The following is a 22,546-nucleotide window of genomic DNA, read 5'->3' on the forward strand; positions in this document are numbered from 1 at the left end:
AGATACCTGGGGTTCAACTGGTGATGAATATACACCTGTCATAACTGTAACTCAAGAGTAACTGTAACTCAAGTTCCTAACAAGGTCTTTAAAGGGTTTTTCCTGCCTTTTTGTACCTGGGAGCTGCCGCTCCTCACCTCGAGGTGTTCTTGGTGGGCGTGGCGAGAAGCACCTGCTCCCGGGCTTTCCTTGAATCTTGCTCCAATTTGCTTATTTTAAAGGAGTAGTTCTGCAGTCTCCTAGCTATTCCCTCAAGTGTGCTTTATGAGATCCAGTTTCAATCTCCCGGTGGTAGCTTTCAGGTCCCGTTACAATTCCCTAGAGCTCCGAGTGCGTGTGTGCAGGAGGAGAGAATCGCGGGGCACGAGGATCTAGGCTCCAGTTACCTGTCCTCACAGTCCCCGCGCAACACCGCCAAGCGAGTGGCGGGGCCAAGGAACGCCGCGGCCCCTTTAAGAGCCGGGCCCAGGCCGGCTCCGGGGCCGCGGGAGCCCAGAGCGCAGCGCGCCGCAGTGGAGTTGGGAGCGGGCGCAAAAGTTTCCTCCCAACTCCGGCCTCGCGCGCCGCCGCCGCCGCCCACTCCAGCCCGGGGCCTGGGGCCGGCCCTGCCACCGTTGCCAGGGCCAGGGCCAGGGCCAAGGCCAGCTCAGGGCCAGGCCGGGCCGAGCCCACGGTTTCACTTTGGCGGTCGAGCAGCAGCCGCCTGGGCCGGGCCCGAGCAGCAGCTGGAGGAGCGGGCCACGAACCGTCGTCACGGCCACCGGCCACCTGGGAGGTAGCCCTTCCCGCCGCCGCCCCCTCCTCGATTCCCACCCGCCAGCGGCCTCCTACGTAGGTGGAAGGGGAGCTGCCGCGAGCCCCTGACCCCGAGGGGTCTCCGGGGAGAGGTGCCCGGCTCCCGGGCCGCCAGCGCCCGGCGATCCCCCGAGTGGGGGCTGCATCCGCGGGGCCAGACACCTGTCGGTCGGACCCGGCGCGGTAGACCGGAGCCAGGATGAAAGTAACTGTGTGCTTCGGCCGGACGGGCATCGTGGTGCCCTGCAAAGAGGGCCAGCTGCGCGTCGGGGAGCTCACCCAGCAGGCGCTGCAGCGGTACCTGAAGACCCGGGAAAAGGTGAGCGCCGCGCGGTGGGCGTGCAGGCAGGACCCGAGAAAGGGGGCGCGGCTGCTGCGCGGGCTACCCACGAGTGCCCCGCGGCCAGTGCACCTGCCAGGTGCTCTGAGACCTGAAGGCGCTGTTAAGGAGACGCACAGCACCCAGGCGACTATTGGGCTCAAGTTGTGGCTACAACTTTGCTCTGTTGCTAACATAAGTGACTCAGGTGCCTTTGGGCGTTTGTGTGGAATGACAGCATCCCATCGCCCTCAATTGCGGGCTCCTTAGAAATAAGCAATCTGGGACTCCAAGCCAAACTCACTAACTCGTTGCTCTTTAATATGATTTCCAGGTGATTGCACTACCCTAAGAAGTTTGAGACTCACAGGTTTAGAACTCTTTTGCTGGGACACTAGGTGCTGCTCACTTGAAGTGTGATTTTTGACCCCTTAAGGCCCGCCTCACTTAGGGTCCGTGGAGTTAGAAAGTTTATTGGTGCAAATAACACTTACACAAAGTTAAAACTGATAAGGCCTTCTGAGTTTCCGCCTCATGAGCTGTCCTCTTAAGGATCTGGGTAGGGATTTAGGTGGAAGGATGTCATTTGCCTGCATCAATCAGTCTACATTGAACGCGTTTTCAGTTTAACTGTAGATTCTATGAGCAATTACTAGGTGAGTTCTGCCGGGTCCTGAGTGACTAGTAAAATGAGGAAGATGCCCTCAGCTCTGTCCCTGAAGTCAGTAACAAGTAAAAATTAACTTTTTAAAAAAAAAAATAATGCAATACATGTGCAGAAAATCTAGCTATGTTCTAGAATTCACTCAGGTGTTTGGGTAATATGTGCCTTTGTGCCTGTCTTAAATGAGCACTTTGAAAGATATCTTTTACTTTGTTGAATTCTCACATGGAACATTTTATATGCCCAAATCCTCTTCAAGCAGGGCAAGTCACAAACTCTTGTTTTAGGTGCCAGCGGTTCTCTTGATATTTGTTCTCATGTTATGGGATTACCTAAGTAGTGTACATTGGCCAATCTGGGTTGGAAAGATGTAAGTTTTAATTTCTTTTAAGGTCATAGGATATCCAAAGTAATCAAGTAGTTTTGTTTCTTTCAAGTATATAGTAGAGGAATTTAAGAAATACCTGTACCTTCTATGCTTCCACTATGAATTACTCTATAGAAAAATCTGATTCTGGACAAATACATGTGTATTTTTCTTTGAGCATCAATAACTGGAGCATAGTACAGTGAAAGGTTTATTGGGATATTAAGTATAATCTGTGAAGCTGAACTCTTTGCTGATAGAATTGAGATGAGGGAAAAAATTTAAGGTGGTCTATAAAGCAATATGAGAATTCACCCCTTAGCATTACTACATTAGCATGTGTTATTTATATATGTCAGTTAAAAACAGATCTAAATGTGTAACCAATTGTTTTTAAAATCATATTTCCTTAACTTCTGAAAGTTGGCTAGGGTTAGGAGTAATGATAATCTTTAAGATATACTATTAAGATAATAAATTTATTTTTAATTTATTATTAAAAATAATTTGACCTCCCAACTCTTACACATTTAGAAGTTTACTACAGGGCTAAGTTGTTCAAATATGGAGGTAAACCACAAGCTTCTAAATAACATTCAGAGAACTAACCAACAGATTTTTAATGCAATGTAATTTGATCTTAAAAGGTGTTAAAAACTGTTGGGATTCTGGACTGGAAGCATAATTTATATCAGAGAATGTGCAATGTAATTGCATTGATCGGTTTACTATTAACAGACATTACATTTTTCTGTGTTTACATTTATATGTTAGTGAATGTGACATTTAAAGGTTACCTGCAGCTTATAAAATTTTCCTCATTTTTAGCTTTTAAAGTTTCAATTTGACAAGTGGTGTTTTCCTCCTCCTCATACTCTTTTCCTCTAGTTTCTTTTTAAATAATATAATCATAACAAGGCTCAACTGATAAATGGCACTTACAATGGAACAAAAATGTCAAGAAATACTTCAATTCTCTGCTTTTATTCATTGAATTTTAAAAATAATGGAAAAAGGCCATAAATGTCAAAATTCAATTAAAAAACTATTTATAATAAATTCACTTTTCTGTAAATTTAGTAAAAGATTTAAAAGATTCCCCCCCCCCCCCCCGGACAGCAAAGTTTAAGCCCTGCACTCAGTAACAACTAACGTGTATTGTACTTATTGCATGTAGCCTCTATGCCAGGAACTTTATGTATATTACATGACTTCACTCTCAAAACAATCTTAGAAGGTAGATGTCCCCATTTCACAGATTGGGGAAAAAAAGGCATGAATAGTAAATTTGAATTGGATTGCTATCAGTCATTAACAACTTCACCTCATATGTTATATACCAGAATATATACATCTTTTTACAGATTTTGAAAAGACAATTGCTCCCTACTGATTCCTCAATATAGCAATCCCCCTCACCACCCCAGTAATGGGGATTGAACCCATGGCCTTACATATGTAAGGAAAATGCTCTATAATTGAACTATACCCAAGCCATGGGACATCAACAAATTTCTTTTGATTATATCTTTCATTGTTCAAGTGTACATGTTATAGGGAGAGGGACAACATCTGAGACAAATATTGTAGGATTTTCAAAGCAACTATAATAATAATCCTCAGCCAAATTACAAAAAAAATGGTCAAGATCTTTTAGTCATCCAGGTGGAGAGAGCTATAATGAAGCAAACACAGTGACTGGAACATGAATTTGAGTTTTCCACTTTTGGGGGAAATATATTTTTCCTGAATAATTGATATTAGAGAAAGGTAGATTTTAAGATTAGGATGGAAGTTGTAGTTTCTGAGGTTTAGAAGGTAGGGGAAAGCCCATAGAAGCCCTTCTGGATTTTGTAAACAGCATCAGAGGAGTCACCACCACCTGTTGAGAATAAACAAAGAAAACTGGTATTTGTGGAATGTGGGGAACCCGCTGAATCAACAGAACAGAAGTAGGTGAGATACTTAAGAACCAGGGAACTCTTGGGAAGGCTCTAATGATATTCTGAAATTTGGGACTTTGAGGTTCCTGCTGCCCATGAACTCCCTTAGAGAGGTGAGTTGTCTAAGGGGTGAGAATTGCAGGATGCCTTATCTTTGGATCCTGGTACTTTATCAGTGTCCTGGGCTCTAAATCCAATTTAGCAAAGTAGTTAGTGGAAAGGTGATTGTCTTCTTAAGTGGTCAAGATGGGAATCACTGAGTAATTAGTTAAATTTATCATCAAAATTACTGGTGTCACAGGTGAATGGATGATTGAATCACAACCTGTAGGAGTTCTCAATCCAGGCCTCCAATTTTAATGTTTAACATTTTGAACAGGACACATTCCCAGTTCCCTTTTGCCATTTTTTTTTTCATCCAGTGGGTATGGAGTGGAGCCTAGGCATAAGTATTTCAAAGAGCACTCCAAGTTATTCCAAGCCCAGCCAGAGTTGAGAACAGGTTATCTAGCACTCATCTTTTGCTTTTGCTAAAGTTAAAACTCCACTTTAAACTCTTTTGATAGCAGATTCTATGTCTTAGATACCTGTAAACTACCCTTTCATTACGTGACTGTCCCTCTATTCTTACCCTGAATCAATTATTTCCTGGGAAAGTACTCAAATTATGAAATTGCACATCATGAGTCCAAGTGAATAGGAAGAGACTCCTATAGTAATAAAAGTGTATAGTGTGTTCAGGAGTTCAAATGATTGAGATAAGAAGTTCATGAGCTAGAGAGCATGCTAGATTTTAAAAAATGCAAACGTATGGATCTGACTGTATATATGAATATACTTTTTATTTTAAAATAAATATTTGATAGGCTTTTCAAAATGAAGCTCTTCTATATTCAGCTATTTTGGAGAATTTGTTTTTATAAGTGGAGACCAGCTTTCCAGAACTTAGAATTCTCTGATAAGACTAACAACTCCATGATTAATTGTGGGATCAGGATATAAGTGAATTTGTGCAGTAACAAAAATCTCTTATGATATGGTGTGATATTACCCTGGAGAAGTAGGCCCTAACGTGAATTTCTGAACTTTTCAGCATGTGATGCCTTGTTACCTAAATAGGCTCTAAGGTTCTTATGTACATAGTTTAGGTCCAGACTGAATTCCTGAAATGTTTATTGATTGTTTGACTTACTTAAGTGCTTTATTTCCTATTCAGTCTTCTCTTCTTTTGTATAGAGTAAATGTTCTTCCCTGAATGTGGATAGAACTGTTTCACTATCAGCTCTAACTTGCTTTGTCTTCTGCCACTGGACTAGAGTATTGAAAAGCTTCTAAATTTGTAAACATTGGGATCCTGGGGTCTGCTGTGACCCACAGACATATTTTCTTAGGTCTTAATGATCTATTCTTATTTAGTTGTCAGTGTCTAAAATTTTTGAGATTTCACATAAAAATACAAATTTCGATCATCTTTTGGGGAAAAACAAATCAGAAACTCTCATAATACTGGGCTTTACTTTCCCACATGACAACAATCAGTTGGAACTAAGACACCTCTTTTGTCTTTAGAAGGAATTATTAATGCTCCAGTCTCCATTATTGCCCAGTGAGGGTAAATGATTATTGTTGGGTTTAACTTTTCCCTCTGTTCTTATTCTCTTACTTATGGCCCACTTAATGCATTGTTGCTATTTGTCTGGCCTCCTGGAAGACACTTGAGTTATGTCCCTGGACCTTCTCTTTCTCTCTTCAACATTTACAACCTGAACACAAGGTTTGCTGACCAGGGGTTGACTGCAGTTTGGTTCATTTGAGCTAGGGTAATTGCATTGTGTGGGATTAGGAGCCACAACTCTGATATGGAGGTTGGTATCTTGGGCTCAAATAGCTTAGTTAGTGAAGTATTCATTTCCAGGCATTCTGTGTTAGAATCTTTTTGAGGAAGATGGACAAGTGGCATTAGATTTTTATGAAACTGTTTTCTAAAGAGACTGAGAGTTAAAAATCATCTGAGGAATCACTTAAAAACTCAGAGCTTTAGGCCTATCTTGGAAAGTCTGCAGAAGTGCATCCCAAAAGAACCTTCTGGTACGATGGAAATGTTCTGGATCTGTGTCTAATAAAATAGCTACTAGAAACATATGGCTGTTAAATATTTGAAATGTGGCTACTGCAAGTAAGTATATTTTAATTCACTTTCATTTAATTAGCCACAAACAGGTTGCCTATATGAACAGTTCAGGTTCTGTGCTCTTCTGATGGTTTCTCTGAGCTGCTTCCGAAAACCACTTCCTTAAAGCCTGGATCCCAGCAGTTCTTAACTTGACATTCTTAAAGATGTTGCCACTTTGTACTGATAAGAGCTTTGCCATTGGAAAAGGATCTTCATTTATTCTTTGTTGTTCAGAGGTGGCAGAGAGACTCTAAATCTGAAATCCCCCATGTAAACAGTAGGGATAAAAAAGCAGCTGGACTGGAGAGCAAGTCAAAGCCTGCCCCAGTTTTCACCTTGCTGTACCAGCCTGTGAATGTACCAGGAAGAAATGGACCAACAAAGAGCCATTGAACCAATTTCTGGACAATTATTAGAACCATTTTTAGTGAAACTGAGATGCTGCTTGACTATTAAAAATACGAAATATTTGAAGAGTATGTTTCCTATATCTCATACTTTCCTGATTTTTCTGCCTTCCTTACTGGCTATTATCAGTCTCTTTGGCTCTTTTCTTCCTTCCTCCACTACAGCCTGTCATTAGCATGCCCCAGGACGCAGTTCTTAAACCTCCTCTAGTCTCTCTCTACTTATTCTGTGGTGAGTTCTTCTAGTAATGTGACTCCACATACCATTTGCTCCAGTGCAGATCTCTCCTCTGAACTACTAACTCCATCCAGGGCTCTCCTTGACACTTTTGCTTGAATATCAGGTGGGCACTTAGCACTAAAAGCATGTCCTGGTCCCGCTCTCCAAATCCACACCTCTCATAATTTAACCATGTTATTAGAAGGTGATACCATCCTTCCAGTTGTTCTAGACAGAAGTCCTCATCCTCATCCTTGATGATTTCTTTGCTCTCATGAGTTTTCTGTTGTTTTTTTTTTCTTCTTAAAGTTTTCCTACTTCTGCCCTCTATACTCCCCACTATAACTCCTCCTTAACCTGTGAGCTAGGGTGATCATTTAAAATCTAGTCAGGTCCTGCCATTTTTCTATTCAAGGTCCTCTGATTGCTTCCATCTCTCTCATATGGCCTATAAAGTGCTCCCTGACCTGGCTATCTGTGCAGAAGAAAGTTAACATGGCAGACCTGAAATTGCAATCCTTAGAAAGGCTTGCTTGAAAAGCTTGGCTCTTGGCTAGCATCCTGTCACTTAGATTTGTGGAGAGTTTTCATCACTTCCCTATAAGAATGTCATAACTGCCCCAAAACTGTTTATGCAAACAACATGACTTTTGTTGAAAACCTGCTCTATTTCAGGGACCAGGAATGCTAGGATTTTCACATGTTAAGCAAATGGTGCCTTCCTGAGCAGTCCCTAATAACAGCTGTGGGTGTGGAGTCTCTAATAATTAGTTTCCCTGTTGGGTGACATTTTACATGTGCTATCACAACTCATTGCTGGGGGAATTAAGCATGTCCTCTCCACAGTGAAGACCTTTGGAAGCTTATGCCTAGTTTCCTCCAGATTTCATGTCAAATTCCATTTCCTTTGACTGATTTTGCTTTGTGTTGTTTCACTAATAAGTCATAACCATGAGCATTCCTCTGCTAAAGCCCTTGAGGCCTTTTAGTGAACCACTGAACCTGGATGTTCTTGGGGACCTTGACACTTGATATTCTACCTCTCCATTCTCATCTTCTATTACCTGTCTGTCTCTCACTCTGCCTCAGCCCCTGCCTCTCACATGTTCTCCAACTTCTAGACAAGTCCCCAACACCCATGTTGTTTTCTTTGCCAAAAATATTTTCTAACCATTGTCCACCTGTCTGCTTCCCTCATCCTTTCCATCTTAGATGATTGTTTCCTTCTCTTAGAAGCTTTTTTGATTGTGCTATTTACAACTATAAGCCTCCAACCACCCTCTCTATTGTACCTGACACTCTTCTCAGAGCCACAGGTTCAGCAAAGACCTCTACCTTTATTGAACTTGGTATTCTAGTGGGAGGAGATAAAAGATAAAATAAGCCTTAGGGTAAGGAGGGATGAATTCTGTGGGTAGAAATAAAGCATGAAAAAGCAACAGGGAGTGTGTTTGGAGGGGTTATAGTTGTAGGCATACAATTATGTTACGAATACACTCATATTTTAGTCAATTTGTTTAAAATATTTGTATCAATTTTTTAAAAGTGGAGAGTTTTCATTAAATTGGATAATGAATCAGATACTATTTCTATTAAGGTCTCATTACCCAGTTGATTACTAGGTTTTCACACTCTCCCCAAATGAGCTATACTCAACAAGATTATCAAGATCTGGTAGCTGAAATTCATGGTTACCTTTTATACTTATTCTTGTTGCTATCCCACCACTGGGTGAATTTCAAAAGAACTTATAAATGCCTCTTTCTCATTTTAGTCTTCATAAATGCCTCCTATACTACCTCTTTCTGTGCTGATACCTGGGGTTCTGGCTTTGTTCTCTATCTCATCCTGTCCCCAGATACACCCCTCTAGCCCTCAGTGCTCTCCAGACCCCAACAGCTGCCTTCCTCTAGACTTCATCACCTGGAGGTCCCATAGAGCAAAACCATCTGCTTTCCCATCTGTATCTGCTTGCCCAATCCCCCTTGGTCTGTTGCTTTGTATGGGGTGCCATCATTTAATTGGTTTTCTGATTCAGAACCCTGGAAACCTTCCTCCATGTTGACCTACCCTCCCTCATCCTCTACCACATGTCCAGTTGGTCACAAAATTCCTTTGATGCTTAGATGTCACATCTCATGCATTTGTGGCCTCCTTTCTACCCCCAGGCCACACCACTTCTCATTTCTATAGAAGGAAATTACAGCAGATCCTTAGTTGACCTCCCATTTCTACCATTTCTCCTTTCCTCCAAACCATTCTTCCTGTAGTGAAAATCTAATGAAGCCCTCAGTGCTGCTGGGAATATTTAAGTGGTTCCCTTTGCTCTTAGTGAAAACCCAAACTTTGCTCCCCTGCCCAGTTTCTCTATTCTTTTACCCCCCCCCCCCCTTTAAATTCCTATTGGCAGTTTAGTGTTTACTCAGGCTTTTCTCCATCCGGGGTAAATCCTGCCCATCCTTTGGAGTGAGTCTTCCAGTCTCCTCTTTACTAGGATCCCCTCCCTCCTTTTCTCTTTCTATAGCTCACAGACCTCACACTTGTGTTCCCAGAACTTGCCATGTCTATGTATTGGCTTTGTAAAACACACTTTATATTACACTCTTTATTAGGATCTGCTGAGTAACGGCAGCCCCCAAATAGTGGCTTATCACAGCAAAGTTTTTCTCAGAATATGTGAAGGGTTCATTGGGAGTTTTGGGGTTGTCCTGAAAATGGCAGACATCCTTTCTGCCTGAATTTTACTGGTGAGACTACCCATGTTCTCCATGTGCACTGGCTTGGGAGCAGTAGCCCACCTGGATATCACCGAGTAGCCAGGCAGGCTCTGCCACATGCTGCGACCATTGTATCTCCCCCACTACTCTGTGAACTGGTTGAGAACAGAGAGTGTGTCTTGTTTATCTTTCTGTCCTTGTTTTCAGCACAGTACCTGAAACATAGTATGGGTTCCAAATATTCTTGTTAAATTACATTGAATTTTATATTTCCTTTATAAAGATGAGAATGACCTTGTACTCGGCAAAGGGTTTGTAAGTTTGAAATTGTTATACGGGGTAGACTTTTTTTTTCTTTTAAAAAAACACTCTAAATGCAACTTTTCTCTTGATTATCGTCAAATGCCTCATCATATCCACATTTGCTGTAGGCAGTAGTTTAGTGGTCCATTACACTGATTGTCTTGAATAACAGCTTCAAATTCTGACAGGTTGACTCACTTCTTAGATTTTTGAGACTGAGTGCTCTGTAGCTGATTTTCAATGAAGTAACATCAGAGTGACTTTGCTTCATGAAGATTTGTGCAATGCAATCTCTTAATATTTGAACAATGTTTGATTTTCAAGATAGTATTCATTAATTTCATGTTGATTTTAAGGATGACGCTAGATGATCCCCATTTTGATGGCTTCTCTATTTTTGAAAGACCTGATGTCTGTCTTGGGGGCTGCTAAAATTAGGTCTGCTTCCTGATGCTGGGTTTAGCCATTCTTTTGATTGCAGGGCTCTCACTGGATTGCAGTGTGATGAGATAGCAGGATATCATGAAACAAGCTTGTTAAAAAGGTTTTAGTCTCAATTTAGTTTCTATCAATCGGACGCAGTGCCAAGTATCATCTAGATATACATGGCCTATGTTGCTCCTGTCCTGTACTTCAGGGTGAGGTTATTAAACTCTCTGGATGGTTCTGCACCCTGGCAGAGTAGGTGATACGGCCAACTTGGAGATGGAAACAGATGACAGAAGGAATGTCCTCAACTTTTGGCTAATGTTAGCCAGAGCAGGGAGCACATTCATGGGGGGAAATGATCAGATCTATTTTATTGCTTCATTTGGGGCAGAAAATAAGGGTCTACAGGCAGTTGCATTCAGAGATTTCTGATGCCTTTTAAGGCAGATTTAAGATAGATTTCACCACTATTATTTTAGATGCACAAGTCCTCTAAATATGACCTCTAAGCGACATTGTGCTATTGACAAAGGATTTGAGGTAAATCTCGTGCTTCCCTTTATCAGCAGAGAGGTGGCCTGTTTATGCAGAGGGGTATAGAGGTCATGGGGTACCTACATTAAGAATGATGGGAAGCTGAGCATGGTGGTACATGCCTGTAATCCCAACTGCTTGGAAGATTAAGGCAAGAGGGTTGCAAGATTGAGACAACCTCAGAAACAGTGAGACCTTGTCTCAAAATTAAAAAAAAAAAAATGGGGGGGGGGCTGGAGATGTATCACAGTGGTCAAGCACCCTGGGTTTGATTTCCAATACCTCAAAAGGGGAAAAAACAAAAGTATAATGGGAAATAGCTGCAGTCTCCTAATTCTATCTGCATCCCATAAAACAAAAACAAAAATTTGTACTCAGTGAGGTCTCAGACGTCCAAGTAGAACTTTGCTACTGTTTTCTGTAACAAACTTAAAGTCACTTTAGTCACTTGGGAGATGATTTAGGGAATGACTCTGAGTCAAGCGTTCATATTTTCTGCTTGGGTTATAGAGTAACATAAGTCAGGCTTCTGGACAAAGAGGGCAAAGTGGACATTGTAACCAAACAGTACATATCATGATAGAGAACTGTGGAAGTGGTGGGGTAGCTTTGCTTTGGGAAAGGATCACTCTGAACTGTACCTGGGCAGGCTTTTGAAGGATGAATGGATATTCAGATTCTTACCAGGGCAGGCAGTGAAGGATGGGGAAGGTGGGTGTTTTTGTTTGATTTATTTTGTTTTGGAGGTGGAAACAGGGGAGAAAAGGATAGTGTTAATGGCATGTTTCCCAAGAGTGATTGTGGGAGGAAGTACTGAGGGAAGAGTTGGAGTCAAAGCCAGGAGGCCTTTGTTACGACTAGCTAATGAGCTGGAGGAGTCCAGTATTCTGGGCAGGGTGGGGACCTTGTTTGATTTGCTTTTGTATTGATTGATCTGGAAAATGAAGATAGAGGGAGCTGAGACTGGGGGTGGAGGAACTGGCTCAGATCCTACTGTGGGAGTGAATGGAGCTTAGATGATTGAAGCAGAAGAGGAAATGAGCTTTGAGGATTAGGGGCCAAAGCTACCAAGCTTGGGGGTTGACTGTGGTCAGGAATGCCTAGGGGGAGTTGGGGAAGAGGTAGCAGGCTAGGCTTTGCCCATTCACGGTTCAGTGGGCATTTCAGTGAGTGCACCTGTGTTCTAAGCCTCTGAGGCCTGGGAATACAGAGCTAAGTAAGACATGGTCTGTGCCCTTATAGTGCACAGGTAGGGCTAGGAGAGGTAGGAGACTAAGGACAGATGAAAGGGTTTATGAGTACTGTGAGGGCCTGGCTGAGTTCATAAGCTATGACTTCACAGAGATGCCAATCTTCTGCATGAATTGTTCAGTGTTGAATTAGATTCTTGATTCAAGATTGGGATTTGAGTGCAGATGTGGTAACAATGTGTCCAAAGGAATAAAAGTTTTTAGAATAAATTAATGAATGTGTAAATAAAATCAAGGGCTTTTAGACTGTTTTCAATAGTCACATCCTGTTTTCCCTAGCAAGACCCACTCCGTACCTTCTCCAGTCTCCCCTGAGACCCAGGAGGCTGAGCAGCATCGACCCTCTTGTCCTCTGGCTTTTAGTTAAGAGTTGATCAGCCCTTAAGGAGAACCCAGCAATAGAACAGAGGATGGGCAGCTCCCTTCCTACCAGGTCATGGTCAGCTGTCTGTATCCTTTTCTAAAAGGCCATAGCTCAGGTCCAGTGACACACCCATAAGCTATTCTTCTCTGTGTCAGATCACTCCTATCCTTGGTTTCATGGGACTGAGTCTATGGCAAGGACTTACCACTGTCTAAACACTACTCCTTGATGACTTCCTGTAGCCCTGGCAAAACTTCAGAAGTAATTTCTTCATTAAATTCCTAAGTGCCTAGTTTGAGCAAGTCATCTATTTCCTGATAGAATTTGGAATGAAAGGTACATAACAAAAAATGTTTTCCTTCACAATAGTACCTATAGCATCTGCATACTTAAACAACTGAAACAAAAGAGTACTTACCTTTACTAGGAATGGGGCCTTTTGAATATTGTTTTGCTTCCCCCCCCAAAATGGTGGTTGGAATATACTATATCAATTTCACTGCCCTCTAAAGGGTTAGGGCCCATAGTTAGAAAACCAGTAGAGTTACCTGATGTTTATGGATATTGAATGGGCCATCAGCTCAAGGGACTCTGGAAATCCCCACAGCTCTAAGATCTACTTGTTTTATGGATTAAAACAAAGAGTGAGACTGAAGCTAAATTCATAAAGTGAAGCTTGATTATATGTTCAAATGATTTTTTTTCTATGAATTATATAATGCCAAGTACCTTTTCTATATGCTAGAGACAAGATCTGGGTCTTGAGACTTGTGAATGGCTGGCATGCTGGTATATGAGCCAAGCTTCATCTTAGCCCAGAAGTCCCTGTGGCTTGATAGAGTCTGGGCAGAATTGTGTTTGACTTGTCATCTCTTATTTCTTTTGTGACATAGTAATAGTATTGGTAACTTTAAATATTAGGTCTGGATTACTTCCTTTTGTAGCAAAGAGTTGAGGAAATGTGAGAGAGATAAATAATCTTTTTCTCTGTATTTATAGGCACATTTATAGAGATTCAGTGGGCTTGAGTTTTGACAGCAGTGTTTGATCAGAAACATGTTCCCAGAACCTTAAAAAAAAAAAAAAAATCTAACTCAGGAAATTCCTAGTTAAAAAAATTTTTTTTCTACTATTACTAGATTTGCATTTCAGATTTCTTTCCCTTTTTGTTTTTACTGAGGAAAGGCCACTTGGAAATGTGACTGAATAGAGAAGGAACACTCATTCTATTGCTGCACTAGTTTCTTAGGGTTGCATGCCAAAGTAGCACACACTGGGTGCCTGAAAACAAGAGAAATTCCTCACTATTCTGGAGGCTTGAGGTTCAAAATCAAGTTGTTGGCAAGGCCACACTCCCTTCAAAGCCATCAGCCAAGGATCCTTTTTTTTTTTTTTTTGCCTCTTGCAGCTTCTGGGAGCCCTGGGCATTCCTGAACTGTGGCAGCATCCCTCCAATCTCTGGCTCCATCTCCACAGGCCCTGTCTGTCTATTCACCAGTCATGATGCATTAGGGTCTACCCAAATGACCTTGTTTCAACTTGAGTACATCTGTAAAGGCCCTATTTTTAAATGAGGGTCACATTCACAGGTACTAATGGTTAGGACCCATCATACTCACTTTGGGGGGAGGGTACAATTCAGCCTCTAGTAATTGATATTCTATTTAATGTATTTTTTTTTCTTTTTCAGGAAGAGATATTGGGGAAATTGTATTGATTTTTCTGTTGCCTTTCCCACAAGGGCACTTTCTTTCTTTTTTTAAAATGTTTATTTTTTAATTATAGGTGCATGCAATATATCTCATTTTTATGTGGTGCTGAGGATCGAACCTAGTGCCTCATGCATGCTAGGCGAGCGTTCCACCTCTGAGTCATAATCCCTGCCCCACAATGGTACTTTCTTTATTCCCTTCTTTCTTTTTCTTTTTTTTTCTGCAAAATTATCCTCCAATAATCTATTTTCTGTTCATTGAGAATCAAGGTCTTACGGTATGATATCACTTATCTATATTATCTTTTTTTACATATAGAAATTTTAGTATCTGTGTGTTTGTTCTCATCTGCCTCTTCCAGTATAACTATTTTTTTTAATTTTTTTTAGATGCAGATGGACACAATACATTTATTTAGTTTTAATGTGGTGCTGAGGATCGAACCCAGTGCCTCACACATGGAAGGCACGTGCTCTACCACTGAGCCACAACCCCAGCTCCCAATGACCGTTTTGAGAGACATATGTCCTACACTCTTATCACATGTCTTGTGTGGTCTGCTTCTCAGGCATGGGTGGAAGCCCAGTGTCTTGTATGAATTGCATTTCTGTTCAGTTTAGGATTCCGTCATCTATGGAGGTGACAGGTGGGGTGTTGGTGAGTGTTTATCACATGCCACATATGACAGTCCCTTTCCTTCCGAGCTTCACTCTAGATGTGTATATATGTTCAAACTGAAGAAAGCAGCAGCTGGTGCCAGATGAGTTCCCTGGGTTTTCAGAAGGAAAGGGCTCACATTAGTCTGGGATAGCCAACTGGGCAAAGGATGCCAACTCTCCAAACAAATGGAGAGGGGTATGTGTCATGTGGCATAGAAAAAAGAAATAGCATTGCAGGGGTTCTCAATTTGTTGACCCTAACATCCCTTTGCTCATATTTTGGAGGCTTTGAAATAGTGGGTTTTTGTGCATTACACCAATTTATATTTACCATATTAGAAATTAAGCCTAAGAAATTTAAAATATATTGATTTAAAGTAACAGGTTCATTGTAAGTTATTAAAAATAACTATTTTCAGAAACATATCACCAAATACCATTCTTGCCAATCTCTTTATATTTGGGCTTAGTAGATAGCTGTATTCTCAAATCCACTTTTTCATCAGTCGATTTCAATATGTTTTGGTTGAAACATACTAAGAAATCTTCCCTCACCACAGACATGTAGTTGGAAAAGGGAGGCATTTTAATAGCTTTGTTGGATAATTATGGATAGGCTTTTGGTAGGTATGTTACACAAAGATCCAATAAGTAGTAGTTTGATTCTTTTTCTCCATAAACCAAAATACATGTATTATATCATTACTTCTGTGGGTCAGAAGTCTGGCCAGCACTTTAAACTGAGTCCTTTTCTTGAATTCTTACCAGATTGCAATCAGATGTCAACTAGGCTATGTCTTCATCTGGGGGCTGGACTGTAAAGAACTGCTCAATGCTCACCAAACTCCATGGGGAAGGTGGAACTGGTTCTGTGGGATTGAGGGCCTTGCTACTTGCTGGAGGCCACCCTCCTTTCCTTCTTAGAGGCCACCTGCAGTTTCTTGTCCTGTGAGCTTTACCAACTCAAGTGCTTACTTCATCAAGTCAGCAGAGAGTGTCTAGAGTGCATGAGCTAGCAGGATGGAGTATTATAGGACATGCCATACTCACAAGACAGCATCTCCACATGGCTTCTTAAAGGTTGGCTGCAATGTGGAATCTGAAACCATACCAGTGTAGTTTTTTTTTTTCATACTCTGTTATAATCCATTACTTTACATTGTATTGTTTGAATAGATCATCTATCATCATAAAGTTTTGTTTTTGACACTAATCATTGGTTATTTGGAAAACATCGATTGATTTATATCAATCTTCTAAAATGCTAACATATTGTTATGCATATCAAAAAGTTCTAAGTAAGGAAGCACAAAGTTGTGAATGCAGGTTTTCTAAAATTTAAAATATTTGCTTTATTATTGATAACAAATACTGCCATTGGTTGTCTTTGAAGTGCTTAGTTGCACATAATTCATTTTCTAGAAATATCTGCCAAGTCTCAGATATAAATTACTATAGTTTATCTGAGAGTCATTTTTATTTTCTTTCTTTTTTTTCGTTTTTTTTTTTTTTTGCAAGTGGAAATGGTACTCCATGGAAAAGGTAGGTAGTGCAGCTTGCAACTTGATCACCTGAGGTGACCATTGTACCTGAGGATGCAGCAGAAATATTTTAGATGTACTTTACAAGTGTCATATGATGTTTAAAGCATGAGAAATTAATAGCCAAGAGTTGATAACATTTGTACTGCTTCATCATGGGCATTTTTAGGTTAAATTGGTGCCCTTTCCCCCCTTTAATTACAAATGAGTGACAATGAGCAATATGGTAACTGCTGGAATAGCTTAGTGTTGCTGCCTTGATCCAAGCTAAGACACTAGCAATTTTACCCACCATTGCTTTTCACCAGCAGTGTCAGTGTCAATGTAATTGTTCAGTGATAATGAGATTCCCAGAGTTATTCAACATGTTGACTAGTTCAGCACTAGTTTTTGTTGACAAGCATTTACATTTTAAAATTTCTTTATTTGGTATGAGCATCAGTTAGTCATAATTCATTTATAAGGGAAAAGTAGGATTCCTTAGTTGGGATGTTAAGTTGGTTTTAATGTTTGTAGACGAGCCTTTCACATGAGGAGTTATTGTGTCATTGGAAAGTGGCTCTGCCATACTTTTCCACAGGCACTCCACAGTGTCAATTGTTCAAAGCTTCTTTGGTGTCTTGGGTATTGTGTGTGCTTCTCTGGGTAATACAACAGCTTGCCCTGTAAGATGTTGCAGTAGCTTTTTCATTTCTACTTTGAAAAAATGTAACAATGTTTGTCTTTTAAAGTTCTCATCATGTCTACATTTTAAAAAATCAATTCCTTTAAATTTTTAATGGTTGGTTTCAAAATGAGGCTACAACTGAACTATTTGAAGATACTATGTTGCCTTCTTGTCTCTTATGCAATAGAGTATCTATAAAGACAAAAGTTACATTCACAATTTTTATTTGTCATTTTTTCCTCCACTTATTTATATGAATCAGATGGCTCTAATGTATCACTTTGATATTTTGAGTGTCTTTAGACATAGAATAGCTGTGGCTTAAGAAAGCAGGCTTTTAAATTTCCCCATTTTATGTTGGATTTTTAAATGTTAAAATGTACGTGACATAAAATTTACCACCGTAACTGTTTTTAAGAGTTCATTTCAGCACCACAAAGTTCATTCACGTGGTTGTACAACCATCTTTACCATCTACTCCAGAACTTTTTCATTTTCACTAAACAGGAAGTCCATATTCATTAAACAGTATTTCCCTATTCCTGGCTCACCTCAACTTCTGGCAATCGCCATTTACTTTCTGTCTTATAAATTTGATTACTAGAGGAATTTCATAAGTGGAATCATGTAACATTTGTCCTTTTGTGACTCATTTATTTAACATGACTTCAAGGTTTGTCTGTGTTATATCCCATGTCAGAACCTCCTTCCTTTTCAAAGTTGAACCATTTCACATTGCAGATATGTACTATGGGTTGTTTATCCATTCATCTTTTGAAAGACACTTGGGTGACTTCTACCTTTTGGGCTGTTGCAAATAGTGCACTGATAAAACACTGGTGTACAAATACCTTCTCCAGTCCCTGCTTCCAGTTCTTCATATGTATGCCCAGAAGTGGAATTGCTGGATTATATAATAATTCTACATTTAATCTTTTGAGGCACCCCATGCTCTTTTCCAGAGTTGCCACACAATTTTACATCTCCCCCTTAGCAAGGAATAAAATTTCAATTTCTTCATGTCCCTGCCAACACTTAACTTATTATTATTATTTTTAATAATAGCCATCCTAATGGTTTTAAAGTATTCAATTTCCTCTTTTGAACTGGTAACTTGTCTTTTAATATAAAAATTCAAAATTACTTTAGAATGAAAGAGAAATTTCTAAGTCAGATTTTTCATAAAATTAGAACTTTCAGAAGAATTTTTTTAAAAATTTAAAGTATAGTAAATTTGTGAGAGGATTAATAAAAGGGGGAAATAACCTTTTAGGAACAAGGAAATTTTTGGCCTGGGGATTTCCAGGGGTTCACAGACTGTACTTGGAGTGCTGCTGCTGAAGTATTGGAAATAAATTCACAGCTGTTTCAGCACTATTCCTGTAGGTTTACAAACGTATTTCTCACAAATGTTAAAATATTTTTTCCCCAAAGATTTTATTTTACAACAACACAAAAAGGAATGACAAACCAACCTAGAATTATGGTTGGGAAGGAGGAATGTTATATCACTGATCTATGTAGGACCAGGAACAGAAGGTAGAAGTAAGTCACACTATTCTAACAATAAATATTTTAAGTCTGTTCTTAATTCTGAAAAATATTTTAAAGATCATCCTATGAAAGATGTATGTGTGTGTGTGTATACACACACACATGAATCTTCAAGTTAAGGAATTTCTCTGAAGCAGCAATTGCAATTATTTTAAATGTGTTAAGCTGGTGTTGGGGCATTCTAGTATAAGTTTGCCTAGATTAAGAAAGTAACAAATTAGTTTCTGTTGGATTAGATGATGATATGAAATGATTGAAACCCTATTAATGAAAAAATGACAATAAAAGTTATGCACATTACTTTGTATTTTATAACCCCGAAACATCATTACTCAAAATGACATACCAAAAATTTCAACATTTAAATAACAGTATTTGCTCTTTTCCATCAACCTTCCATTGAACATTTGAAGTGAAGGCGCTGAATCACAGTTTCACCTGAGTCTAGGGGCCACTGGGCATTTTGTACTTTCACCACACGGTTTATAGATTCAGGCACTCTTGGAAAGCACTGCTTTAAATATCTTGAATTGTCTCCATGTGTATAGCCCTTACTTAATTTTTCAAAAAACGAAAGGTGGTGATTACACATCACTTTACTTTAATGTAGACACTGTTTAGAAATCATAATGCCTTTTTGTAAGTTCTATTTATAGTGTTTGTATAGTGTATATGTTTAAATAACAATATATAATACTATATTATGTTACATTTCAATGTGTAGGTTGAAATGACCAGATGGATATGTAACACATAGTAATCATCAGTTGGTTGATGGACATCCATGTGATCGCTGGCTGTGGAATAGTACTGTGCATTTCTCTGCAAAGTGAATATCCTACATCCACAGCATGGGTGGTCTTTCATGCTGCTTCCTGGCAGTCTCTGCTGTGCCTTTTTTTTTATTATTATTGAGTGATTTGTTTAGGTAGATAGTTGTGTAATAAGATAGTGTATGTCTTTGTAATTATAAATTTGAAATAAATTTTAGTCTTTTCCCCTTTGACTTTAACATCACAAGGTATCCAATTGTGAATACCAATTTATATTGTTCCAGGCAGCAATAATGACAATCAACTTGTATGTGGGGGTGAGGGTGGGTGGGGTGGGTGGTGAGAGCTCTGAACAAATAAAAACTACACATTTGTGCAAAAAGTGGTGAGATAGTGCTTATTGTGGGGATGCCTCTGTTCATAATGCCCCTTGCTACTCTAACTCAAAGTTCACCAGGTCAAATATCATCAAGATGACACCAAAGAAAGTCTTTTTGCTAAATATGTCTCATTTTTTCTCCTACAAATTGAGTTGGGATCTTAAAAAGTTGGTGGTTAAAGAGTATTATGGGACTGCAAGAGACTCAGAATAGTAGTTCTGATGATTGGAATTGTCTGCTGAGCCATGATGATAGAGCCAAAATATTGGGTCCACTTTGGGGAATGCACCATCTGAAAGGGGAGAGATTTTATAGATGGAGGCTATAGAACCACCAAGTGTGCAGAAAACCATCAGCTCAAGTCAGTGTGAAGAAAAGCTTTCTGTACTCTGAATGGGGAGAGCTTTGTTTCTGAAGAGTGTTTTGGTTCATTACTCCCAAGAGATGCCACCAGGGAAGTGTAAAGAATTTGTCCACATTTATGAAGGAAAGAGCTCTAAGACCCCAAAGGGGCTGGATCACACTCTACTTCTAGCACTGATGTCAACCTTTGCATTGATACACATGCTACTTTTGCTTCCTCCTATCTTAGTCCAGCAAGGATCAGTGGGTAGAGTGAAGCTTGCCAACTTATTTATCCTTCTGATCATGATGATGTCCATCTCGATGGAATAATGGACTCAATCTCAGCAGACAGGTGCTTGAGAACTGAATGCTTTATGGAATTTCAAAACTATGGAGTCATGATTGAATGGTTAGGAACTTTATTTCAAAGGCAAGAGAGGCATGATATGCTAAAAATGGTATTTTAGACAGGTGGTGGGGCCAGTGTACAGGAGGGACTGAAGTGGGAAAAGTGGAAGATCAAATGGGTAAGCCATTATTATGGAGACATGTAAATCCTATTGGTATTAGTTCTGATTCCTGTATGCTTATTTCTATGATTTTAGGCAGTATTTAGAATAGAAATGACTAGATTTAGATGGGATGGCAAAGAACGTCAAATAGATCCATATGGGGTTTTTGGAAAAGTGCTGGACTTGGCATCCGGGACTGGGGTATAGCCCTAGATTTTCTATGAATATGAACTAACTCTGAAAACATGAGCAAGGCCTTTGAGCTCTCAAGACCTAGGTATAATATAGCTTATCTCTAAGGATCCTCCTCAGCCATGAAAATGTCTTCTAGTGCCCGATTTATTATTTTTCAAGCACACATTTCTAAGTACTAACCTCTACATGCTGCCAAGGAGTGGTCTTTTGGGGGCCTATTATGATGAAGTATGATGAATGAATGACTCATTTATAATTAAAAATGTGTATTTCCATGAAAACAATTTCTGAGCTCTAAGTTTTTCGTAAGTTATTTTTTCTCCCTTAAGTAGGGTTAAGCCCTTGAAATTTTGTTTACATCTTTAATTTATTTGGAAAATGAATTTTTTCGGAGATATACATATCTCATATCCTTAATTAGATTGTAACCTCCTTGAAAGCAAAAGCCTTATTTTGTTTGCCTGCTTGTTTTAATTCATCATAATGCCTTAAATAGCACAATGAAAATACAAAGCACTTAATAAAGTATAGGAGTGAATGAGTAGCTGGGACATAAATGTGACTTCAGATCAAGTTATTATGAACTTTGAAATATTGTAACATGAATTAATAAAGGTTTAGGTTTGTGATACTTCTGTCCTGAATTAAATGTGTTTGTAATTGTCATTGCTTGGCCACATGTAGGCGTGACCAAGAAGGTCAATCACAGTGAACTGACACAGAGGGAAAAAAAAATCACAGGGGTTGACTCATAATTGTGCAACATCTATTCTCTTCACTGAAAGGAAATGTTATTTTTTTCAAGATCATCTTTGAATAACTTCATGGATCCAGCATAGTGCCTCAAAATTGACAAAGGGAGAGACAAAAAGTAAAGTCAACAGTTCAGAAGTGATAGGGGTCGATTACATTGAGAACAAAACACTGTGTCCGTTTTCTGGCCAGAAGGAAAAAGAACACTTTTCTTGATGAGAAGTGCTTTTTGAGATAAAAGCTTTCTAAGATACGGGGTGCCTGACTTCCACATGTAGTATCTATAGGAGTTGGAGACCAGAGGGGATAAAAAGAGGAACCTGAAGCAGGATGAAGAAGAGGTGTCTGCAGTGCCAGTGAAGGGCTGAGCAACAGGCCTTGTTAGGGAAGAGGAGGGGAGAAAAAGACCCTGCCGAAGGGTGCTTTTTGAGATAAAAGCTTTCTAAGATACGGGGTGCCTGACTTCCACATGTAGTATCTATAGGAGTTGGAGACCAGAGGGGATATATATGATGCAATATCTTGAAACATAGGTCAAGCAGCCCCATTCTCTTTAACTACAGATCTGATCTATCATTATGAACATCAATTCATGTCCTGGGTTAAGATATATGGACCATCTATTAAGCTATGGATGAAGAGGGCTGCAGCCTCCAGCTATGTTTCAAGATATTGCATCAAAAGGCAGTTTAAGAGGATATTTAGATTTGTATTTTATTTTCAGAAACATTTGTATGAAGACAAAATATTTGTATATGAAAATTATATATATATATTCATACATACATGTGTGTATTTCATGTATGCACATATATATCTTCCTGACAGCATCAGAGTTGTTTGATCCTCTAAGGAAATGAGCTTAACAGGTGGATGCTCCAGGCAGCTGTTTAAATTTTTCTGGCAAGCATGTCAGAAACTTTGCCAGCACATGGAGCTACAATAAAGATGACATACGATTTCTAACTTT

The 22,546-nt window shown here is 39.7% G+C and overlaps 1 protein-coding gene across 2 annotated transcripts in view; it reads left to right on the forward strand.

Moving 5' to 3' along the window:
- The first annotated feature begins 453 nt into the window (after positions 1–453).
- The window catches only part of Pard3b (par-3 family cell polarity regulator beta), a 978,588-nt gene continuing 956,495 nt past the window's right edge, over positions 454–22,546 (forward strand). The window contains exon 1 of one of the 2 annotated variants that reach the window (XM_040294778.2): positions 454–1,114. In XM_040294778.2, coding sequence (XP_040150712.2) covers positions 995–1,114 — 120 coding nt within the window. In that variant the 5' untranslated portion in view covers positions 454–994. The remainder of the gene's footprint in view (positions 1,115–22,546) is intronic. The other variant, XM_005335090.5, reaches the window with a different exon arrangement.

This window comes from Ictidomys tridecemlineatus, chromosome 7 (genome assembly GCF_052094955.1).
Source record: "Ictidomys tridecemlineatus isolate mIctTri1 chromosome 7, mIctTri1.hap1, whole genome shotgun sequence".
Taxonomy (NCBI): Eukaryota; Metazoa; Chordata; class Mammalia; order Rodentia; family Sciuridae; genus Ictidomys; species Ictidomys tridecemlineatus.